The 17,145-nt window shown below is 47.2% G+C and overlaps 2 protein-coding genes across 13 annotated transcripts in view; one reads left to right on the top strand and one right to left on the bottom strand.

The window, feature by feature from the left end:
• Positions 1-16,783, top strand: part of HNF1B (HNF1 homeobox B) — a 55,503-nt gene extending 38,720 nt beyond the window's left edge. For 4 of the 7 annotated variants that reach the window (XM_066262828.1, XM_066262827.1, XM_066262825.1 and 1 more), the window contains exons 6-9: positions 419-554; positions 5,457-5,651; positions 8,001-8,119; positions 16,631-16,783. In XM_066262828.1, coding sequence (XP_066118925.1) covers positions 419-554; positions 5,457-5,651; positions 8,001-8,119; positions 16,631-16,651 — 471 coding nt within the window. In that variant the 3' untranslated portion in view covers positions 16,652-16,783. The remainder of the gene's footprint in view (positions 1-418; positions 555-5,456; positions 5,652-8,000; positions 8,120-16,630) is intronic. The other 3 variants (XM_066262829.1, XM_066262826.1, XM_066262824.1) reach the window with 1 other exon arrangement.
• Positions 8,931-17,145, bottom strand: part of LOC136326605 (leucine-rich repeat-containing protein 37B-like) — a 61,843-nt gene continuing 53,628 nt past the window's right edge. For 3 of the 6 annotated variants that reach the window (XR_010729489.1, XR_010729490.1, XR_010729491.1), the window contains 3 exons: positions 16,777-17,003; positions 13,855-13,941; positions 9,997-12,548 (listed from right to left, as the gene is read on the bottom strand). Coding sequence is in view for 1 of the 6 variants with exons in the window: in XM_066262831.1 (XP_066118928.1) it covers positions 13,884-13,941 (58 nt within the window). In the remaining 5 variants the exon portion in view is untranslated. Of the gene's footprint in view, positions 9,230-9,996; positions 12,549-13,854; positions 13,942-16,776; positions 17,004-17,145 lie in introns of those variants that run through there. The other 3 variants (XR_010729488.1, XR_010729487.1, XM_066262831.1) reach the window with 3 other exon arrangements.

Here is a 17,145-nt window from a genome sequence, read left to right as displayed (position 1 = left end):
CCAGGACATTTATTTCTTCAGTTATTTTTAGCAATCATATGGCTTCAGCACCAATAATATAGAAATACAGAAGGCATAGGGCAGAACAGAGAATATTTCCAAAATGAGCAAGTGATAATCATGTAGCAGCCACGGGCAGAAGAATCTCTAAGGCAGGCTAGTAACTCAAAGATAGTCAACAACTGGAAGCACCATAAAGGAAGGGATTATTACTCACTGTCTTCAGCACCTAGAACAGTTCCTATCCAGAAGTAGGAGCTTAATTGTTATTGAGTGAATGAATGAATGAATGAATGAGTGAGTGAATTTATCCATTCAATACTTAGTTGTGCCAAGGGATTACTACGTGATGCCATTTTGGACACTGTTCTTTGTAGTTCCATTTCCACTCATGCTGCTCTTGTTTTTTTCTCTCCAGCAGATCTCAGTCTCAGGAGGTGGTCTGCCTCCTGTCAGCACCTTGACAAATATCCACAGCCTGTCTCACCATAACCCCCAGCAATCTCAAAACCTCATCATGACACCTCTCTCAGGAGTCATGGCCATTGCACAAAGTAAGTTCTTTTCTTGGTCAGAAAATGTAAGGGCACAGAGAAGCAGCCTGGGAAGTGAGTCAAACTACTAAGAAAGGACTAAAGAAGACCCCTCCTTCAAACTCACCCACCAATTGTCAATTTGATTCATCTCATTTATTCCTTATCTCTCTCCTCAACACTATTTGAATTGTTTGGCCTAAAATAAGAAAATATTATTCCATGGTGTTGAATCCTGATCTCAGCTTTCCAGCTGTGCATCCTGGTTCCAGTCATTGAACTTTGAACCTTTATGTGGTTGTTTCTTCATCTGTAAAATGGGTTGCTGATCAATGACAGTGTGCATAGACATGCTTGCGAATCTTTAAAGCATGAGTATGTATAATACTGTAACTCAGACTTTTGTCTGGCGTTCGTTTCTATCCCTAAGTGTGTGGTAGATTGTCCAGGAGGTTGTGTTGATGTTTCTTTGTGTTGATGAAGATGAAGCGAGACAGGATGGGCTTCCTCCTAAATGGGGAATTTTGTGTGATCAGATGAGAGCTCTTTGGACAGTGACAAAAACACAGTGAGAGGGAACTCCGAGGGAAATGGTCATAGCACCTCTGGGTCTTTAAGGAGACTTAGGTTGTTGAAGCCCATGCCTTGAAGACAGGGAGATAGTTCAGGTCCTTCCAGCTCCAGGAGGCTCATATTATACAGCAAGCCTGTTCCCTGTCCCAGATGGGCCATGTCAGGGCATGGGAAGGCTGACGTGCCTGTGTCTGTGGGTGCCTTTCTCAGATTTTTAACTTTAATGAGTGTTCTGTGTACTTTCAGCTTCATCATGACAGCTCAGGCCAAGTCATCATTGTGACTCTAGACAATATTCCTGAGAAGCCTCAGGTAGATCTAGGGGTGGCACATTGCTCATCTGTCTTTCAACCTGGGACTGCCTCATAGTCTTCATGGCCTCCCTGCATCAAGTGCTGCCGTTGACAATCTCTGTTTTATTCCTGCCTTTTTTTTTCTCCTTTCTCCTTAAACCAGCTTTAGCCAAAATAGCTACTTGGGTAACTTCTGAAGAGAATGACTTAAATGCTCTTTAAGGGTGAAACAGGGCCCTGGCCAATTGGCTCAGAAGTAGAGCATCAGCCCAGCATGTGGAAGTCCCGGGTTCAATTCCCAGTCAGGGAACACAGGAGAAGTGACCATCTGCTTCTCTACCCCTCCCCCTTCTTCTTCTTCTCTCTCTCTCTTCCCCCCTGCAGCCATGGCTCCAATGGTTCGAACACATTGTCCCTGGCACTGAGGATGGCTCCATGGCCTCACCTCAGGCATTAAAATAATTTGGTTGCTAAGCAACAGAGCTGTGGCCCCAGATGGGCAGAGCATTGCCCTGTAGGGAGCTTGCCAGGTGGTTCCCGGTTGGGGCACAGGCAGGAGTCTGTCTCTCTGCTTCCCTGCCTCCCCACCTCTCAGTTAACAAAAAAGGGTGAAACAGGACTTCCATAGGAGGTGCACAGATTTATTGAATAAGGGTATGTGTGATTCTCACCATCCTTAGCTGTTTGGAAATTGGTATATCACACATTTATTTTTGCAGAGGAAAATAAGAATGGAGAAAGTCCTTACTGGACTTACAAAATAGTAAGTTATTTTATATTTACTGCCTTTCACTGTGTCCTCTCTAGAAATATAGTAACCATACTATACCATTGACAATCATGCCTCAGGTACTAAAAATAGCTTGGTACTCAAGCATAGGCCCCAGATCAGGTTGCCAGGTGGATCCCAGTCTGGGCACATGCAGGAGTCTGCCTCACTATCTCCCCTCTCTCACCTAAAATAAATAAATAATAATACCATTGACAATGAGGTAGGCTACCTGAAACCAGCTTGCTTGCTTTCTAGAAGATTTGATTAAAAGACCCATGGGTGAGATATCCCATCTCTTTATTTCTACAACCAAAATGATACACAAACTATCCTATTTACCTTCTTTCTCACATATCAAGTTTTGGCTGACACGTGTAGTTATATTAGGCACTGTCTGAACTAATATTCCCCTGAGGCTGTTCCATATTTTTCAAGTTAGTTCCTTCTCATTTTCTTCACCTGTGTTTCTCCATCTTCTCACAATGATCTCAGTCTCCTCCTGCTGAATGGCAACACCAGAAGGGTATGTGTGTGTCCACTTGGAGTGGGAAGGAGCATGAAGAATGGTCCAATCACCAGAAAATGTGGCTGAGACACAGTAGTCCTACCTATGGAGTGTCAGGATGAAGAATTAGTTATAACCATCCTCTTTTAGCCAACTCAAATCCTATTGAGTGCATGGGCCCAGCCTCAGGACTGCAGAGGCCATGGAGAATGTGACAACAGATTACCTGGCAGTGCCAATTCCTCTTTCTCTACTCATCTGCTAGCCTGGGCAACAGGCTTTTTAAACAGGAACCCGTGCCCAGAAAACAGATGCAAAGGCCAAGAGTCACATTCCCCGGGAGCTAGAATGACATCAGTGGCTCTCAATCCTAGAATTGAGGAACATCAGGGTCACAGACTGTGTTGAAAATAAGATTCCTGGGCCTCGCCTCTAAAGGTTCTAACTCATTAAGCTTTGGGTAGGGCCTAGGAATGTTTATTTTTTAAAGAACTCCCCAGATTCTAAAGCAGGCAGGTTTCAGAACTGTGCCCTCAGTTGGCATCCACTCTAGACAGGCTCACTTGCTTTTCTGGGCAGAGATTTTCCAATAGGCAGTAACAATGGGCTCAGGGAACACAGCAAATCCATAGGGCTTCCTAGGGTACTGAGACCATCAGTAGAAGGTAGGAGAGGAAAATAGTGTATCAGAAGTAGATGAGACCCTGGCTTGTGGAGAAGCTGAGCCCCTGTGGAGTATTGGCAATAGTGCTATTCTAAGGGTGATCTGAGGACCCCACCCCCACCCAGGAGAGCCAGAAAGGGGCTTATTCCGATTTCACTCACCTTTTAGGTTTCTGATAACAATATCAGCTCAAGCTCTGGGAGGCTATTTTGAGGTCTTTGTGCTATCTCCCTGGAGGACTTCCCACAGACCTGCTCATTACAAGAAGAGCTCTCTAGGTGTCCCATTCTTATTTGCCTTCAAGAGACCTTTTCCTGGGTTTTCTTCTTCATTTCATTCTATGCCACCCCCCACTTCCCAGAAAGCAAGGTCAAAGGAACATTGGCAGTTCCAGGAAAGAGGTTTGGGTGTCTTCCCCGACCCTCTGGTCCCCACTTCCACCTGCTTCAGCTGTCTTCCCCAGAGTCCCACGAGGGAACAGATGGAAGGCAGGTACCAGGGACCCAATCTTTGCAGTGCCAACCCCAGTTTTAGAGAGGCCTCAGGATAGAGACAGTGCAGAACCACAGAGGTCCTCCTACCCCCAGCTCAGAAAGGTGGCAAAACCCACTATAACTGCCAACCTTTCACTTACTACTTCCTCCTCTTGGTACCTGCTCCTTTGGATGCCACAAACCCTGGTGTGATAGGATATCCCCACTGCATAGGCTAGCTGAGTTCCAGGATTTTTTCCCTCTTTGGTCCAGACAAGAGAATGAGCACCTATCTCCCCCCCCCCCCAGGTCGTTGCACAAAGCTGCTGAATAAGTGTCTTCAGGCTTCATACTCCTACGACTGTGGAGGTTTTGTTTTGTTTTTTATCAAAATGTGGGTCCCTGCACACTCCTACCCTCTGCTGGACAGACAGACAGATCTGGGCAATAATTTGTTCCTCCAAGTGGATGCCTTTAACTCTGCGGGAGGGCACCACCAGGGCAGGGCTCAGTGGTGTGGGAGACTGCAAGCTGGCAAAGCCCTTTAGTTTAAGGCTTAAGCAAAGGCAGGGGTCGGGAAGCTTTTTGGCTGAGAGAGCCATGAACGCCACATATTTTAAAATGTAATTCCATGAGAGCCATACAACGACCCGTGTACTTTACGCATTATCCAATAAAAATTTGTTTTCCCAGAGGACAGCTGTGATTGGCTCCAGCCACCCACAACCATGAACATGAGCGGTAGGAAATGAATGGATTGTAATACATGAGAATGTTTTATATTTTTAACATTATTATTATTTTTATTAAAGATTTATCTGCGAGCCAGATGCAGCCATCAAAAGAGCCACATCTGGCTCGCGAGCCATAGGTTCCTGACCCCTGAGCTAAGGGCTAAGCTCTTCCCTGCAATTCCATGTTGGCTCTGAAGCTTAGTATTTGTACTGGTCCCATCCCCCTACCTCACTTGCTTGATTAAGTTGCTAGAGGCAACTTACATGCCCTTCCTCTCACCCTTTGTTCTGATGTTGGTTGATTTCAGTTATGCATGGTGTGGGGGATTCCTGTTTACTGCCTTAAATGGATTCTTGGCCTTGAGAAAAATCCTGTTTATGCCTCAGATGTGTGACTTTGTATGGGAGACTCCCTTATTTGCATACAGCTCTGCACTATATAATAAAACAGACGAGGCTGTGCAGAGAGACCTCCTGATCCCATCCTTTTTCTCTCTGAGTTTGTTTCTTCATTCCACACTGTTCTCACTCAGGACCTGGACAGTTTCTAGCTGCACTGGTCCATGGCACAGTGGCAGGTGTGGATGGAGTGAGCAAGTAGGGTCAACTTTCCCAGGGCCCTGGAGACCTTAAGGGAGCAAAGTTTTGGAGGTCATATGATTTGGGGAGACTGTCGGCCTCAGTCAGATCTGTTTGAAGCCCATTTGCCTCTACAACTCACTGTGGAATTTGAGCAAGTTCCTTAACCTCTTCAAGTTTCAGTTTCATTGTCTATAAAATCATTTGCCATGCAACATCTCGTGTAACTGTGTAGCCCACTCAGCCCAGTGCCTGACACACAGTAGGGACCCAGTTGATGGCCATTTCCATCCAGTCACCTCTCCTCATCTTTCCCTTTTGCTCCCACAGGCCTCAACACCTCCCAAGCACAGAGCGTCCCCGTCATCAACAGTGTGGCCGGCAGCCTGGCCGCCCTGCAGCCGGTGCAGTTCTCCCAGCAGCTGCACAGCCCTCACCAGCAGCCCCTCATGCAGCAGAGCCCGGGCAGCCACATGGCCCAGCAGCCTTTCATGGCTGCCGTGACTCAGCTGCAGAACTCACACAGTAAGGACATGGGCATACTGGGGAGGAGCAGAGGGCCCTTAGCAGCCGCCTCTTCCCTCTCTGGGTCTGAGCTTGCTTGAAGTATATCAGTTTGGTCACTTTTTCCTACCTGTGGTCAACCAAGACAGCGTCTCAAGCACAGTTCTTGTGTGGTGGGTGCTTTTCTGTTCCTCTGCTCTACCCTCCAGAGTCCCGGGAAGGTTCAGAGAGGACAGGGGAGGCCCACCTGTAACAGGAATCAGAGATAGAGAGCAGGGATAGTGTGTACGTGGAACACGTGCCTGCTTCCCACTCTGTGGCATCACCAGTCAGCCACAGCACCTTTCGCAATGAGCCTTGATTTAGCCTTTTAGCAGCTATTGCCAAATGATTATAGTTAGCATATAATTTGCATCCTATTTGCCTTCCCTGGAACTGAAGAATCTTCTAGAATCCCCATTTACACACTCCAAGGATCACGAACCATGAATATCAGTGGAAAATACTACATGCATGCCATCCTGGACAAGGAATATTAGTGTTTCTGCCCACCACACAGAGGCTATTTCTCATCTCCAATTTCTATACTTACCCTAAGCCTACCTTTCAACCACTTATTTTCTACCCACCCCCCCATCCCTGGTGGCTGTCCCTACCTCCATCCTGAGCCCCAGGCCCCAGTCGTCTGGCCAGATTAGGGTACAGCCCCTGGCCTACTAATTTGGGGAGAAATCATGGAAAGGCTGGCTTCCCTGCTTCAAGGAAGGTCCCACAGGAACATCAGAGAAGTCTCTGGAATAAAGTGGTAGTCTTGAAGTCAGACAGATGTAGATTTAAATTCTGGCTCTGAGATTTACCAGCTATGTAGCCATTGGTACATTACTTAACCACTCTGAGCTCAATTTCTTCAATCCATAAAATAGAAATAATGTGCATGTAGAGGGATGATGGGCATAAAGATAGTTATGAATTGTGTTTGGTAAGCATCGAGAGTATTGAAACATAGTGACTGTTTATGAAAGGATCCTGTAATAGGAGGCAGGAATGAGGAAGAGGGTTTTAGTTTCTGCCCTGGATGCCTCAGGCAGAGCTGCGGGTCTGAAGGAGACAGTCAAGTTCAGCCTTCTTCCATCCTCAGGGCTCTATCCCCCCTCAGGCCTGTGGAGCTGGTTTCTAAGCACCATCTCACATTCCAATCACAGTTCCGTGGTTTATATAACATCTGCCACAGCCTGTAGCAGAGTCCGGGAGCACAAGTGCCCCACTTCCCTTCTTCTCAGAGCCTGACAATATGCTACCCACCTGCCCCTGCACCCCACCTGGGTAGGCTTCCTGGGTGGGTGGGACAGTCACAGAGTGATCACTGGTGACCTATGAATGGCTTAGGCCCAGCCTGCCTGGCTGGCTATGAAAAGATAGGCCGTGGGACTCCAGTCCAGGAAATGACCAGCCCCTCCACAGGAAGGGCAAGTTGAGGCAGCTGGCAGTGACCTTCACCCCTGTTCCCTACTTAGAGGACTCCTTGGTAGAACAGGCTGGTCCCTCCCGCAAGGCCAAGCATCCACATGCTTTCATTAGTCAGTCATGTGGCCGAGAATTTACATAAATCTTATAGATAACTTGTGTGAATCGAAAGATTCCCAACTTGGTGAACAAATACTAAAACAACTAAAAAAAGCAATCACATGTTCCCAGAGGTTTTATTTGATTCTAGTCTCTTTTTGTCTATCCTTCATATGTCTGGGGTATCATAAGACTATCATGCCATAAGGCATTTCAGTGCAAACTGGAAAGCCAAGAATTATATCAATCGATTATACCCAGGTCTAATTATAATTTTTAATTAATCTATAATTGCTAGCATGGGAGTTGATGCTTTAGTCCTGGCAGAAATGATAAACATGTATTGGTCAGCTCCTTCATGTTTGCCAGCTACTTAGAACTTTTTTGACTTAAAATCCCAGATATACCACATAGGCCTAAGGATCACTCGGGGGTGCCCAGGCATCTAACTCTTCATTGAAAGTCTGGGGAACAGAAGTACTGTCCACCACTACATACTAGGCACTGTGTAGGGCTGCTTATTTATTTGGTGCAAAGTGCTTTAGCATGATCTCTTCAAATCCTATAACAGATATTATTCTGATTCTACTAGTAGGAAACTGAAGCTAAGTACCTTAAGGAGCTAGGATTTAAGCATGTGGCCATTCTTTTTTTACCATATCATACTGCCTTTCCAAACATCATCACCACCAGTGTCACCACTCCCTTTTATCTGCCCAGGGACACAGGAGCTGTGGCATGGGATGGCTTGGGATGTGCATATTGTGTGATCTGCACATTGATTTTGTCTTCCTTCTGTCTCTCCAGTGTACACACACAAGCAGGAACCCCCCCAGTATTCTCACACCTCCCGGTTTCCTTCTGCGATGGTGGTCACAGATACTAGCAGCATCAGTACGCTCACCAACATGTCTTCCAGTAAACAGGTAATGCCATCAGGGACGGAGGTGGGGTGATGACTGAGGCTATCAATGTGTAGAGTGTGGCAGGTTTGGACTCAGCCACAAGTCTGGTCCTTTGGTGTTTAGTAAGCACGTTATTTGCTAAAGGCATCTTTGAGGCCTCAGGGCAAAGAAGATGGGCCACCGGCTCAAGAGGAGTATTGTTCTCCTAGTATCACCAAGGGCACTAAGTTTGGTAAGCCATTGGAACCTGGATTACACAGAGCTTGTAGGCACGGAGATTATGGTATTTCCGCAGTGGATTGCCAGTGATCCCTGGGAAAGGTATTTGCAAGGAGAGCTCAGAAAGTCAGACCCTCTTTGAGGTTTCATGCTTTGTAAGAGGGATCCCTAAGGATTTTCCACAAGTCTGTCAACAGAGAAAATGAGTAATAAGTCAAGGATCCTGAGGCTAATTTCCCCAGTCCAGGACCCATACTGGACCTAGAATGTTATAAGCTCCAGAAAATGACCCAATGCTACCAACCCACGGGAACTCCTCAGTAGACAGCCTGTCCTGTCCAGGTGTTTTATCAAAAAATTTAGACTGGTGCACTGAAAATGGGGAATCCAGCGGTTAGTCACTGTTTCCGTTGGTGACTAATTCCCATGTCCACACCAAAGTGATGGGGTTGTAAAGACAAGCAACAGTGAGGCTCATTGCTGAGCTTGGACAGCTGGGTGGCAGTGGGGCGCTGAGAGTCAGAAAACAGGACGAGGTGTATGAACACAGATGACAATTTCAAATAATACAATGGGCCCTTCAGTGGCTGGGCTCTATTCTGTGTGGGAACTGTTTAACCTTTATTGATTACTAGATAAGTAGGAACAGCCTTGAACTTCATCATGTTGGAGGCTGTCAGCAGGGTTCAGTCTTGTGGATGGTCTTTTATCCATCTGAGCTCCGCTAATCACACCTCATCCACTGCCACGTCTTTCCAGCAGGTTCTTTCATGGGCTCACGGATCTCTGCTCTTTCCTTTCCCCCATCTTCTTCTGGGTCTGCAGTGTCGTGAAGCAAGGGGGTTCTATTCCTGGTGGTACCACTTGCTTGGTGACCTTGACTTTCCTGAGCCTTTGTTGTTGTTTCGTTTCCTTTTTAAAAATAAGAGTTGTAACACCAACTTGTTCTGAGGATTCGGTGAGGTCACCCAGGTTAAGTGCCTGGCATGTCTTGGGCGTGTGTGCGTGCGTGCGTGCGCGCGCACACACACACACACACACAGCCTATGCAGCTGGCTATGGAGTTGGGGGGTGAGGGAGAGGTGTGTGGGACCTGCTTTGCTACTCTTCTCTCACCCAATGGAAGATGAAAGGACACCCCCTCCCCATTGCCCTGCCCTTCGACTCCCGTGTGATTTCCCACTCTTTGTAGTGAGCAGGGAAAACATTTATCTGTGCTCACAAATCTCAATCAGGGGGGCAGCCAAGCGCAGCAGCCCTGCTTGGGAATACCTTCCCCTTTGAAAGGTTTATCAATCCATCTGCCGCTTGGTCAGCCCTAGACAGGACTGTGATTAATTATTTCTGTCTTTTCCAAGTTGACTTTGATGCTTGCTTGTTGAAACAAGTCCTCTGAATTCAGGAAATGGTCTCTTAATCAAAATACCTCACGATGCTCTCTGAGACGCTGCACCAGCCCCCAGATGTCTTCACCCCTCCCCTAGACAGAATGGCCAGCCAACCTTGAAGCTATATGGACGTCTCTCTAGAACTACTGTGGTGTTATCCCCAGGTCCCTAAATATTTCAGGAGTCTGGTAACAGACTCACTTCCAGGATGATGAGGATGATGATTACACTTAGGAAGGATAAAACTGTTTATGTAGCACTTTATAGCTTGTACTTCTCATGAACACCATCTCATCATTTTCTCTTTATTGAAACCTTTTAAGAAGTACAAAGAAATGGGCAAAGACTCAGAGATGGAGAGTGTTCTTCCCAAGGTCACACAGATAATAAATTCTAGAGCTGGACCTCCAGACTTTGCCCTTGGACTCTAAATCCCGGACTCTCCACTTAAACAACACTTGCCTTCCCATGCCCATCTTTAAAATCCCCACAGTAATTGCTGCTCTTGTGGAACAATCAGGAACAAAAGTAAAAATTAGGCCCACATATTATATTTCAATCAGGAATGTTCTTTCTACAAACTGAAGAAGAGGGAATGGGAAAGGCAAAGTGAAATATAAGGAGTATAAAGGAATCTTTAGTGAAGAACACTCGTACAAACTTTGTTCCAAAGGCAGAGTCAAAAGTGAGTTTCAAAAGAGACCTGATAGCAATTCTGCTATTGTTTTGTTTGTTTTAAAGTATTCTTTTCTGAAAGGAGTTTCAAGACCATTGCATAGAATAAGCAGAGGAGAATTTCTCGGTCAAATATGTTGGGGGAATGGTTGGCTAAACAGTTAAACACCACAAAGCAAGGGCTTCCAGAATCTTTGAGGTGCTGATGTGGACATTGAACAGGGCCTTTAGTGTGCACGTTACTCCTCAATGATTGAGTCAGAGAGGCACAGCCAGGGCAGTGCTACTTCAGGGGCACCTAGAGTGCTGGGAAAGCTGAGAGATACCAGCTAATCCCAGCTCCTTCACCCTTGCTACATGACTGTAGGCAGTTAACTCATTGCTGTGGGACAGTTTAGTTTCTTCATGTCTTATGGGGGAAAATCGTACCCTCATCTCACAGAATACTCAAGAGAATGGCTGGTGAATGGTCCAGTTCTCAAAGTGGTATCTCCCTCCCTGTTTCTTTTTTAGGACAGTGGTTTTCAACTGCCGGTCCATGGACCGGTGCCGGTCTGCCAGAAATTTCACGAGCCAGCAAGATATTTCTGGCAGACCGGTAGGTGAAAACCACTGCTTTAGGAGGTACCTTCCATCCACTCTTTCAGTGTTCAACTCATTGCTTGGTCTTCACACGCTCAGAGAGGGTCCTGGCAGTAAAGTTTCTCAGGATCAGGACCATCTTTCAAGCAAGACCCACCTCTTGGGCCTGGGCTCCACATCCTTGCTTCCCATTCTTCCGTGGACACACAGATGCCTTCTCACCCTCCTCCCAGGAGAAATAGACGCAGTTCAGGGGCCTCTCAAAGCTCCCAAGCCCTTTGTGCCTAGCTAAGTGCTTGGGTAGAGGGGATATCCAGTAAATAATGGATGAGTGAATGAATAAATGAGTGAATTCAGAGCTAACATTTTTGAGTGCCTCCCATTTGCCAAGCAGGCCTTCAGGTGCCTTTCCGTCTTACCTTTCCTGGGTAAGCCTCTCACCCTTCCTGCAAGGTAGATATTTTTATGCCTCATTTACATAAGCAAAACAACTGGGGTTCAAAGATGGGGAGGGGTCTGGGCAAGTTCACACAGATGATAAATCTGGACCCAGACTTCCAGACTTTGGTCTTCTCATTCTGCATCTGCTCAACAACACTCACCTTCTAATTTCTGTTTCTAAGCTCTCAGAAAAATGACCCAAGTCTGTGCAGGTATATATAAGGCTGACATCAGAATTTGAACTTGTATCTGTCCAGTCTCATTATTTCCTCTTGTCCAGATAGACATACCCAGGGCCTTGTGGATCACGGTTCAGGAACTCAGGGCTAGGGCGTTCTCACTGGGACTCCTTCTGCAGTTTCTGCCGGCTGCCCTTTCCAGAGCCTATGCCTCCTCCTCCTCCTCAACTCTTGGGTTCTGGCGAGTTACTGTCTGAGTAGGTCTGTGCCTGAGCTCCTGCAAAACAGTACCTGCCTGCCTGGAAACAAGACCACGGCAAGCACCGACCTCGGTTAGAGCACGTGTGGGCAGGCTGTGAACCGACTCCTGTTTCCACAACTTCTCTACCCACTGCTCCACTGCCTAGTTTATAAAGAGGTCAAGAGAGGGTCCTCAGAGCAGTCACTAGTTCGGGGTGCTGGCAAGGAAGTGGTGGGAAGCCTCAGCATACACTTCTTCAGCGTTCCCCACCCACCCAGCCTTCGCCACTGGCACGGAGGCTGCAAGGTCTGATGTTTCAGAATGCTGACTTGGAAGTTAGGCAGATCCAGGCTCCAACTTTGACAACTCTCTACCTGTGTGACCTCAGGGGAAAGTCTTAGCCTCTCTGAGCTTCAGTTTCCTTACCTATAATGTGAAGATGATGACTCCTCTTTCATGGGACCATTGAAAGAACTAGATGCCGTAAGTCTTGTAAAACACTTAGCTCCGTGCTTGACCTGAAACCCCCAGTCCAAGGCAGCTGGGTCAGACTTGGCTTCCCCAATGACAGCCCTGAGTGTCTCTCGAGCTTAGGAAGGGATTTGAAATAGCAAAGGGCATTTATTTCCTCGTTGTCATACTCAGAAGATAGGAGGAGGTGATCTTCCTTGTGGTGAAAAGCACAAGCTCTTGTGTTGTAGACGTCAGTTCCCTCATCTGTAAAACTGGAATTATAGTCATTTGTTTTAATTACCAGAGCTATAATTCAGCTAACTTAAGTTCATAATAATAGAAGTGAGTTATCTATACTCACTGTCTCCACACCCTCACCCCCAATTCTCTCTTGAGAAGACTCCAGACTGGCTTTTGTTTTCCCACTCCACTGAAACTCCCTCACCCACTGCACTGATACCTCCATGTTGCCAAATCCATGGTCACTCTTCTGTTTTATTTATTGTTTTCAGTTATACTTGACATTGGCTTTATTTTGTATTAGTTTCAGGTACACAGCATAGCGGTTGGACATTTATATAATTACAAAGTGACCCCCTTGATCAATCTAGTACCCACGTTGGTACCATACGTAGTTATTATAGTAATATTGAATATATTCCCTGTGCTGTACTTTACATCCCCAGGTCTAGTTTCTAATTGCCAATGTGTAATGTTAATCCCTTCACCATTTCCATCCAGTCCCCCAATCTCCCCCCAACAACCATCAGTTTGTTCTTTATATCTATCTGAGTTTGTTTGTTCATTTACTTTGTTCTTTAGATTTTATGATTTCACATGTAAGTGAAATTAAATGGTATTTGATTTTCTCTGACTTATTTCACTTAAGCATAATAACATGTTGTGGCAAATGGTAAGATTCCATTCTTTTTTATGGCCAATAACATTCCATTGTATATATGCAGCACATCCTCTTTCTCAATAGTCACTTTTTGGTCTCTGTCTCTGACACAGATGACCATTCCTTTGTCTTTCACTTGGATTTTGGGACATTACCCGTTCCTGGCTCTCCTCCTCTGGTACTCCCAGTTCCTTAGCCGGCAACCCCTCTTCCCCATATTTACTTGGAGGGCCTAGAGGCCCATTCTCTTCTTAGCTCACTCCAGGGTGAGCTCTAAGACTCCCACGGCTCTGGGTCAAGTGTACACACTGATGAGTTCCATAATTCTCTCTCCAGTGCACACCTCCCCGAGTGCCCATTCACAAACCAGTGCGACTGTGGCCTATACTTATGCACGCTTTAGCTATCTGACAGGCCTGTCAATTGAACCTGCCTAAAGTAAGAACTCATCCTTCTGCCCCTATTTCTCTGTACCCAAACTGCTTCTTCCTTGGGCTTCTCCATTTCCAAAACTGGAACCAGCTGTTCAGGTGACATATCTCAGTGTCTCCTTGATTCTTCTGTCTGCACCCCACATTCAGTCCATCAATGCGTTCTGCTGGGGATCCTCCCACATGCATCCTAAATCTAACTACTTCTCCCCACCCCATCAGCCCAGCCCCCCATCTCTCACTGACCTCCTGCAGTGGCTTCTCAACTCCCACTTTCAGTCTCCGCACTGTGGTGGGAACGGTCTCTTCACCACACAGCAGCCAGAATTCTCTCTGAAAAATGGAAATCAATCATGTTAGTCCCCTGTCAGAACTTGCCAATGTCTTCCCATTGCAACCAAACGGACGGAGACTTTCCATTTGTGAGCAGACCCCTGCCGGCCCGGCAGTGTTCTCCTCCGTCCTCTCCCCCTCTTCCCTTGACCTCCGCCGAAGCAGAACCGAAGTGATCCCACTGCAGGGTTCTGCATTGGTGGTATCTTCCGCCAGGAACACTCCTTGATGTGCCCCTTTCCACATCTGTTCCCCCCTTTCATTCAGCTCACATGCCACCACCTCAGCGGGGCCCCTCTTGATCCCCCTCCCTAAACTATTCTCTTTTCTCTCAAGTCACCCTAACCTCTCGCCATGCTTATTTTTCTACAGAGTATTCATCTCCACCTAACGTTTTATACGTATGTATGAATATTTGCTTGTTTGTTTACCTGTTTGTTGTTTAAGGCCCTCCCTAGAATTATGTGAGGATGTGAACAGGTCTTGTTCATTCCCAGTGCCTAAAAAAGTGCTCAGCATGTGGAAAGCACTGAATGTGCTAAGTGAATGAATGACAATTACCTGCCGCAAAGGGTTGATGCAAGAACTCAGTGCAGTGATGGCCGGTAAAGCCCTTAGCATGGTGCCCGGCACACAGTGGGACCTTAGCGAGTGTTAGCTATTACCATTATGTGGCAAATTCTCTTAGAATGAGGACATCCTTAACAATCTCCACAGACACCACACCTTTCTGTGGGTCAGAGGGCTCTGTAGTCACTCGGAGATCCTCTGGTCAAGGCCCCCCATGGGGCTGCGTGTGCTGGGCCTTGGTTCTAAGGGACCCCAGTGTCCTCCTTATCGGATGTTTGTGTTTAGACTCTGAAGGGGGCAAATAACTCCAGTTCCTTTGACAACATTTAGGGCCCTGCCACCATTTTATTATGTGAGCAAACATTTGATAGCTGGGAAGCCCATCCCTAATGACAGGTCATAGAATCCTGCTGGCGTCTGCTTATCTGCCCTCTTGTTTGCTTTTCTATTGAAACCTGCAAGGTCACAAGCCATTTTTTCTCTCCTCCAACCTGAAATCTGAAAATTGGGAAAAGGCTGATAGTGGGGAGTAAAGAGACTCGAGAGTGGGGGTGGGTGAAGGGAGGAAGAGGAGGCAAAGGGTATCAGAGGCCCCTGAGCAGGGCCTCAGGAATGTGCAAGGGTCAGAAGCCTGCCTCTGCACGTGGGTGTACAGCTCCGTCCCACTCTGAAGGGCGCTCAGAGCCGCTGGCTGGCCCCTGTGCGGCAGTCTGAATGAGAGGAGTTATGGCGAGCGCAGCCCTGAGTACATCCTGTGTATCAGCTCATCCAGTCCCTTGACAACCTCCATTTTATTTATTTATTTATTTATTTATTTATTTATTTGACAACCTCCATTTTATAGGCGAAGAAACTGAGGCACAGAGACAACACCTGACTCAAAGCGAGTAGAAGGCTGCAAACCTCAGAGCATCATAGAAAGAGCACGTGCTGGGAGGGCACCCAGAATGGGTCTGAATAGGGCTCCACACCCTCATGATTCTGAAATCTAGGACCATTCACTGACTCTCCTTGAGTCCTGTTTTCCTAACTGTTAAATGATATAGTGGCAACCTCAGTAAGGTTACGGTTGGAAGTACTGATTAACGAAATGGTAGTGGGACAGCAGGCTTGTTCTAGTAGTGGTAGGTGCATATGTGTGCATGGGTATGTGTGCACGTGTGTGTGCATGTGTTTGAGCGGAAGTCTTGAGAGAATAAGCCGCTAAGCCAAAAAGCAGAACCTTCCCCTGAGATGCCAACAAAGTGAAAGGGAAGGAGGAGACAGAGGGAAACAAAAGAGAGACTCCTTGGAAGGAAAAGTTGAGGAATGATGTCCCACGACCATTGAACGAATGAGGCCCAGGTCTGGAAGGGGGTCTGCCTGTGATGGAGTATGGCTCCTCTCCAAGGCCTTTCCCATCCATTCCGGCTCTCTCTCCTCCTCCCCAGCCCACTGGACATTTGCCATCAGAGGCCTTCAGCCCCTGGATATCTTTCCTGCTCCAAGTTTCTTGTCCTAATAGTAACAAACTGTAGAAAGCACTGTGCAGCTTCCCTCACTCCTCCCTGATGAAGCATCGGTGCGGGTGCTGGTTTGCTCATACGCTTTATGGCATTGTTGCTCAAAGTAGATCAGCAGCAGCACAACCTGGGAGCTGATTAGAAATGCAAATTCTTAGGTCCACCACACGCCCACTGACAGAATCTCCATTTTAACAGGCTCTCTGGTACTCAGAGGTCCCTTAAAGTTTGGGAACCAGTGGTCTTAGAGGCCTTACATCCACGAGAGGTAAGAGCTCCTCAGGAACTGCTGTGTACCCACACGGAGCACTTCATAAATACCGATCTCCCAGAAAGAGGAGCTCAAGTTCAGGTCAAAGGTCAGCCAGTTATAACGATTTCAAGGTCTGCAGCAACTCAAATCTCCCTTCTGAAGTGGCTGGGCCGGCCGGCTGGTCTGGCCAGAGGAAGTGTACTTGAGGACCAACACCGCAGCCCCGGGCAGGCACTCGGGCCCAGCCCTGCGCTCCCAGCTTTGCTGGGTGAGTCGGGTCTCAGCTCCCTTGGAGAAGCCAGACTAATGGCCCATGTCCCTGCCGATGACGCCCAGCTGAGCTCTCTCTCCTTTCTCTCTTCAGTGTCCTCTCCAAGCCTGGTGATACCCACTCATCACTAACTTTGTGCATGGCAACAAGGACCCTATTTTCCACACCACCGCTCCACGGGCAGCTGTCGTGGAAAAGCCTAGTGACCTGACAAGCACCTGCAAGAGGTCCCCGCTTACCTGACGTCCTGCCAGTACCTCGGACAATCCGTTCTCAGGAGGCGCAGCCCAAAGCCCAGCTGTCTGCCCCTCTCTACAGTATTGTCACCAAGCCTCTCCCGCGATGGCAGGTCCTCCCATCCGTCCCAGAGCGGGAAGACAAGAACCACAAGAGAGGGAGAGAGGAAACGTAGTGTCTGCATCATCTCCTTCATCGAACAAACTGATGTGAAAACTTGAATCTGTTACTGAAATGCGGAGAGGAGGACACGTGCTATTGAACTGAGCCAAATGCATTGTAAATATCAGCACTCCCTCCCTCTCCCCCATCCCAGCTGATCTTGAAATTTCTTTTAAAGAAGTAAATTTGTCCCATGGGTGTAAATGATA

This window comes from Saccopteryx bilineata, chromosome 2 (assembly GCF_036850765.1).
Source record: "Saccopteryx bilineata isolate mSacBil1 chromosome 2, mSacBil1_pri_phased_curated, whole genome shotgun sequence".
Taxonomy (NCBI): Eukaryota; Metazoa; Chordata; class Mammalia; order Chiroptera; family Emballonuridae; genus Saccopteryx; species Saccopteryx bilineata.
The sequence above is the reverse complement of the archived record's forward strand: the minus strand, read 5'-3'. Positions and strand labels throughout refer to the sequence as shown.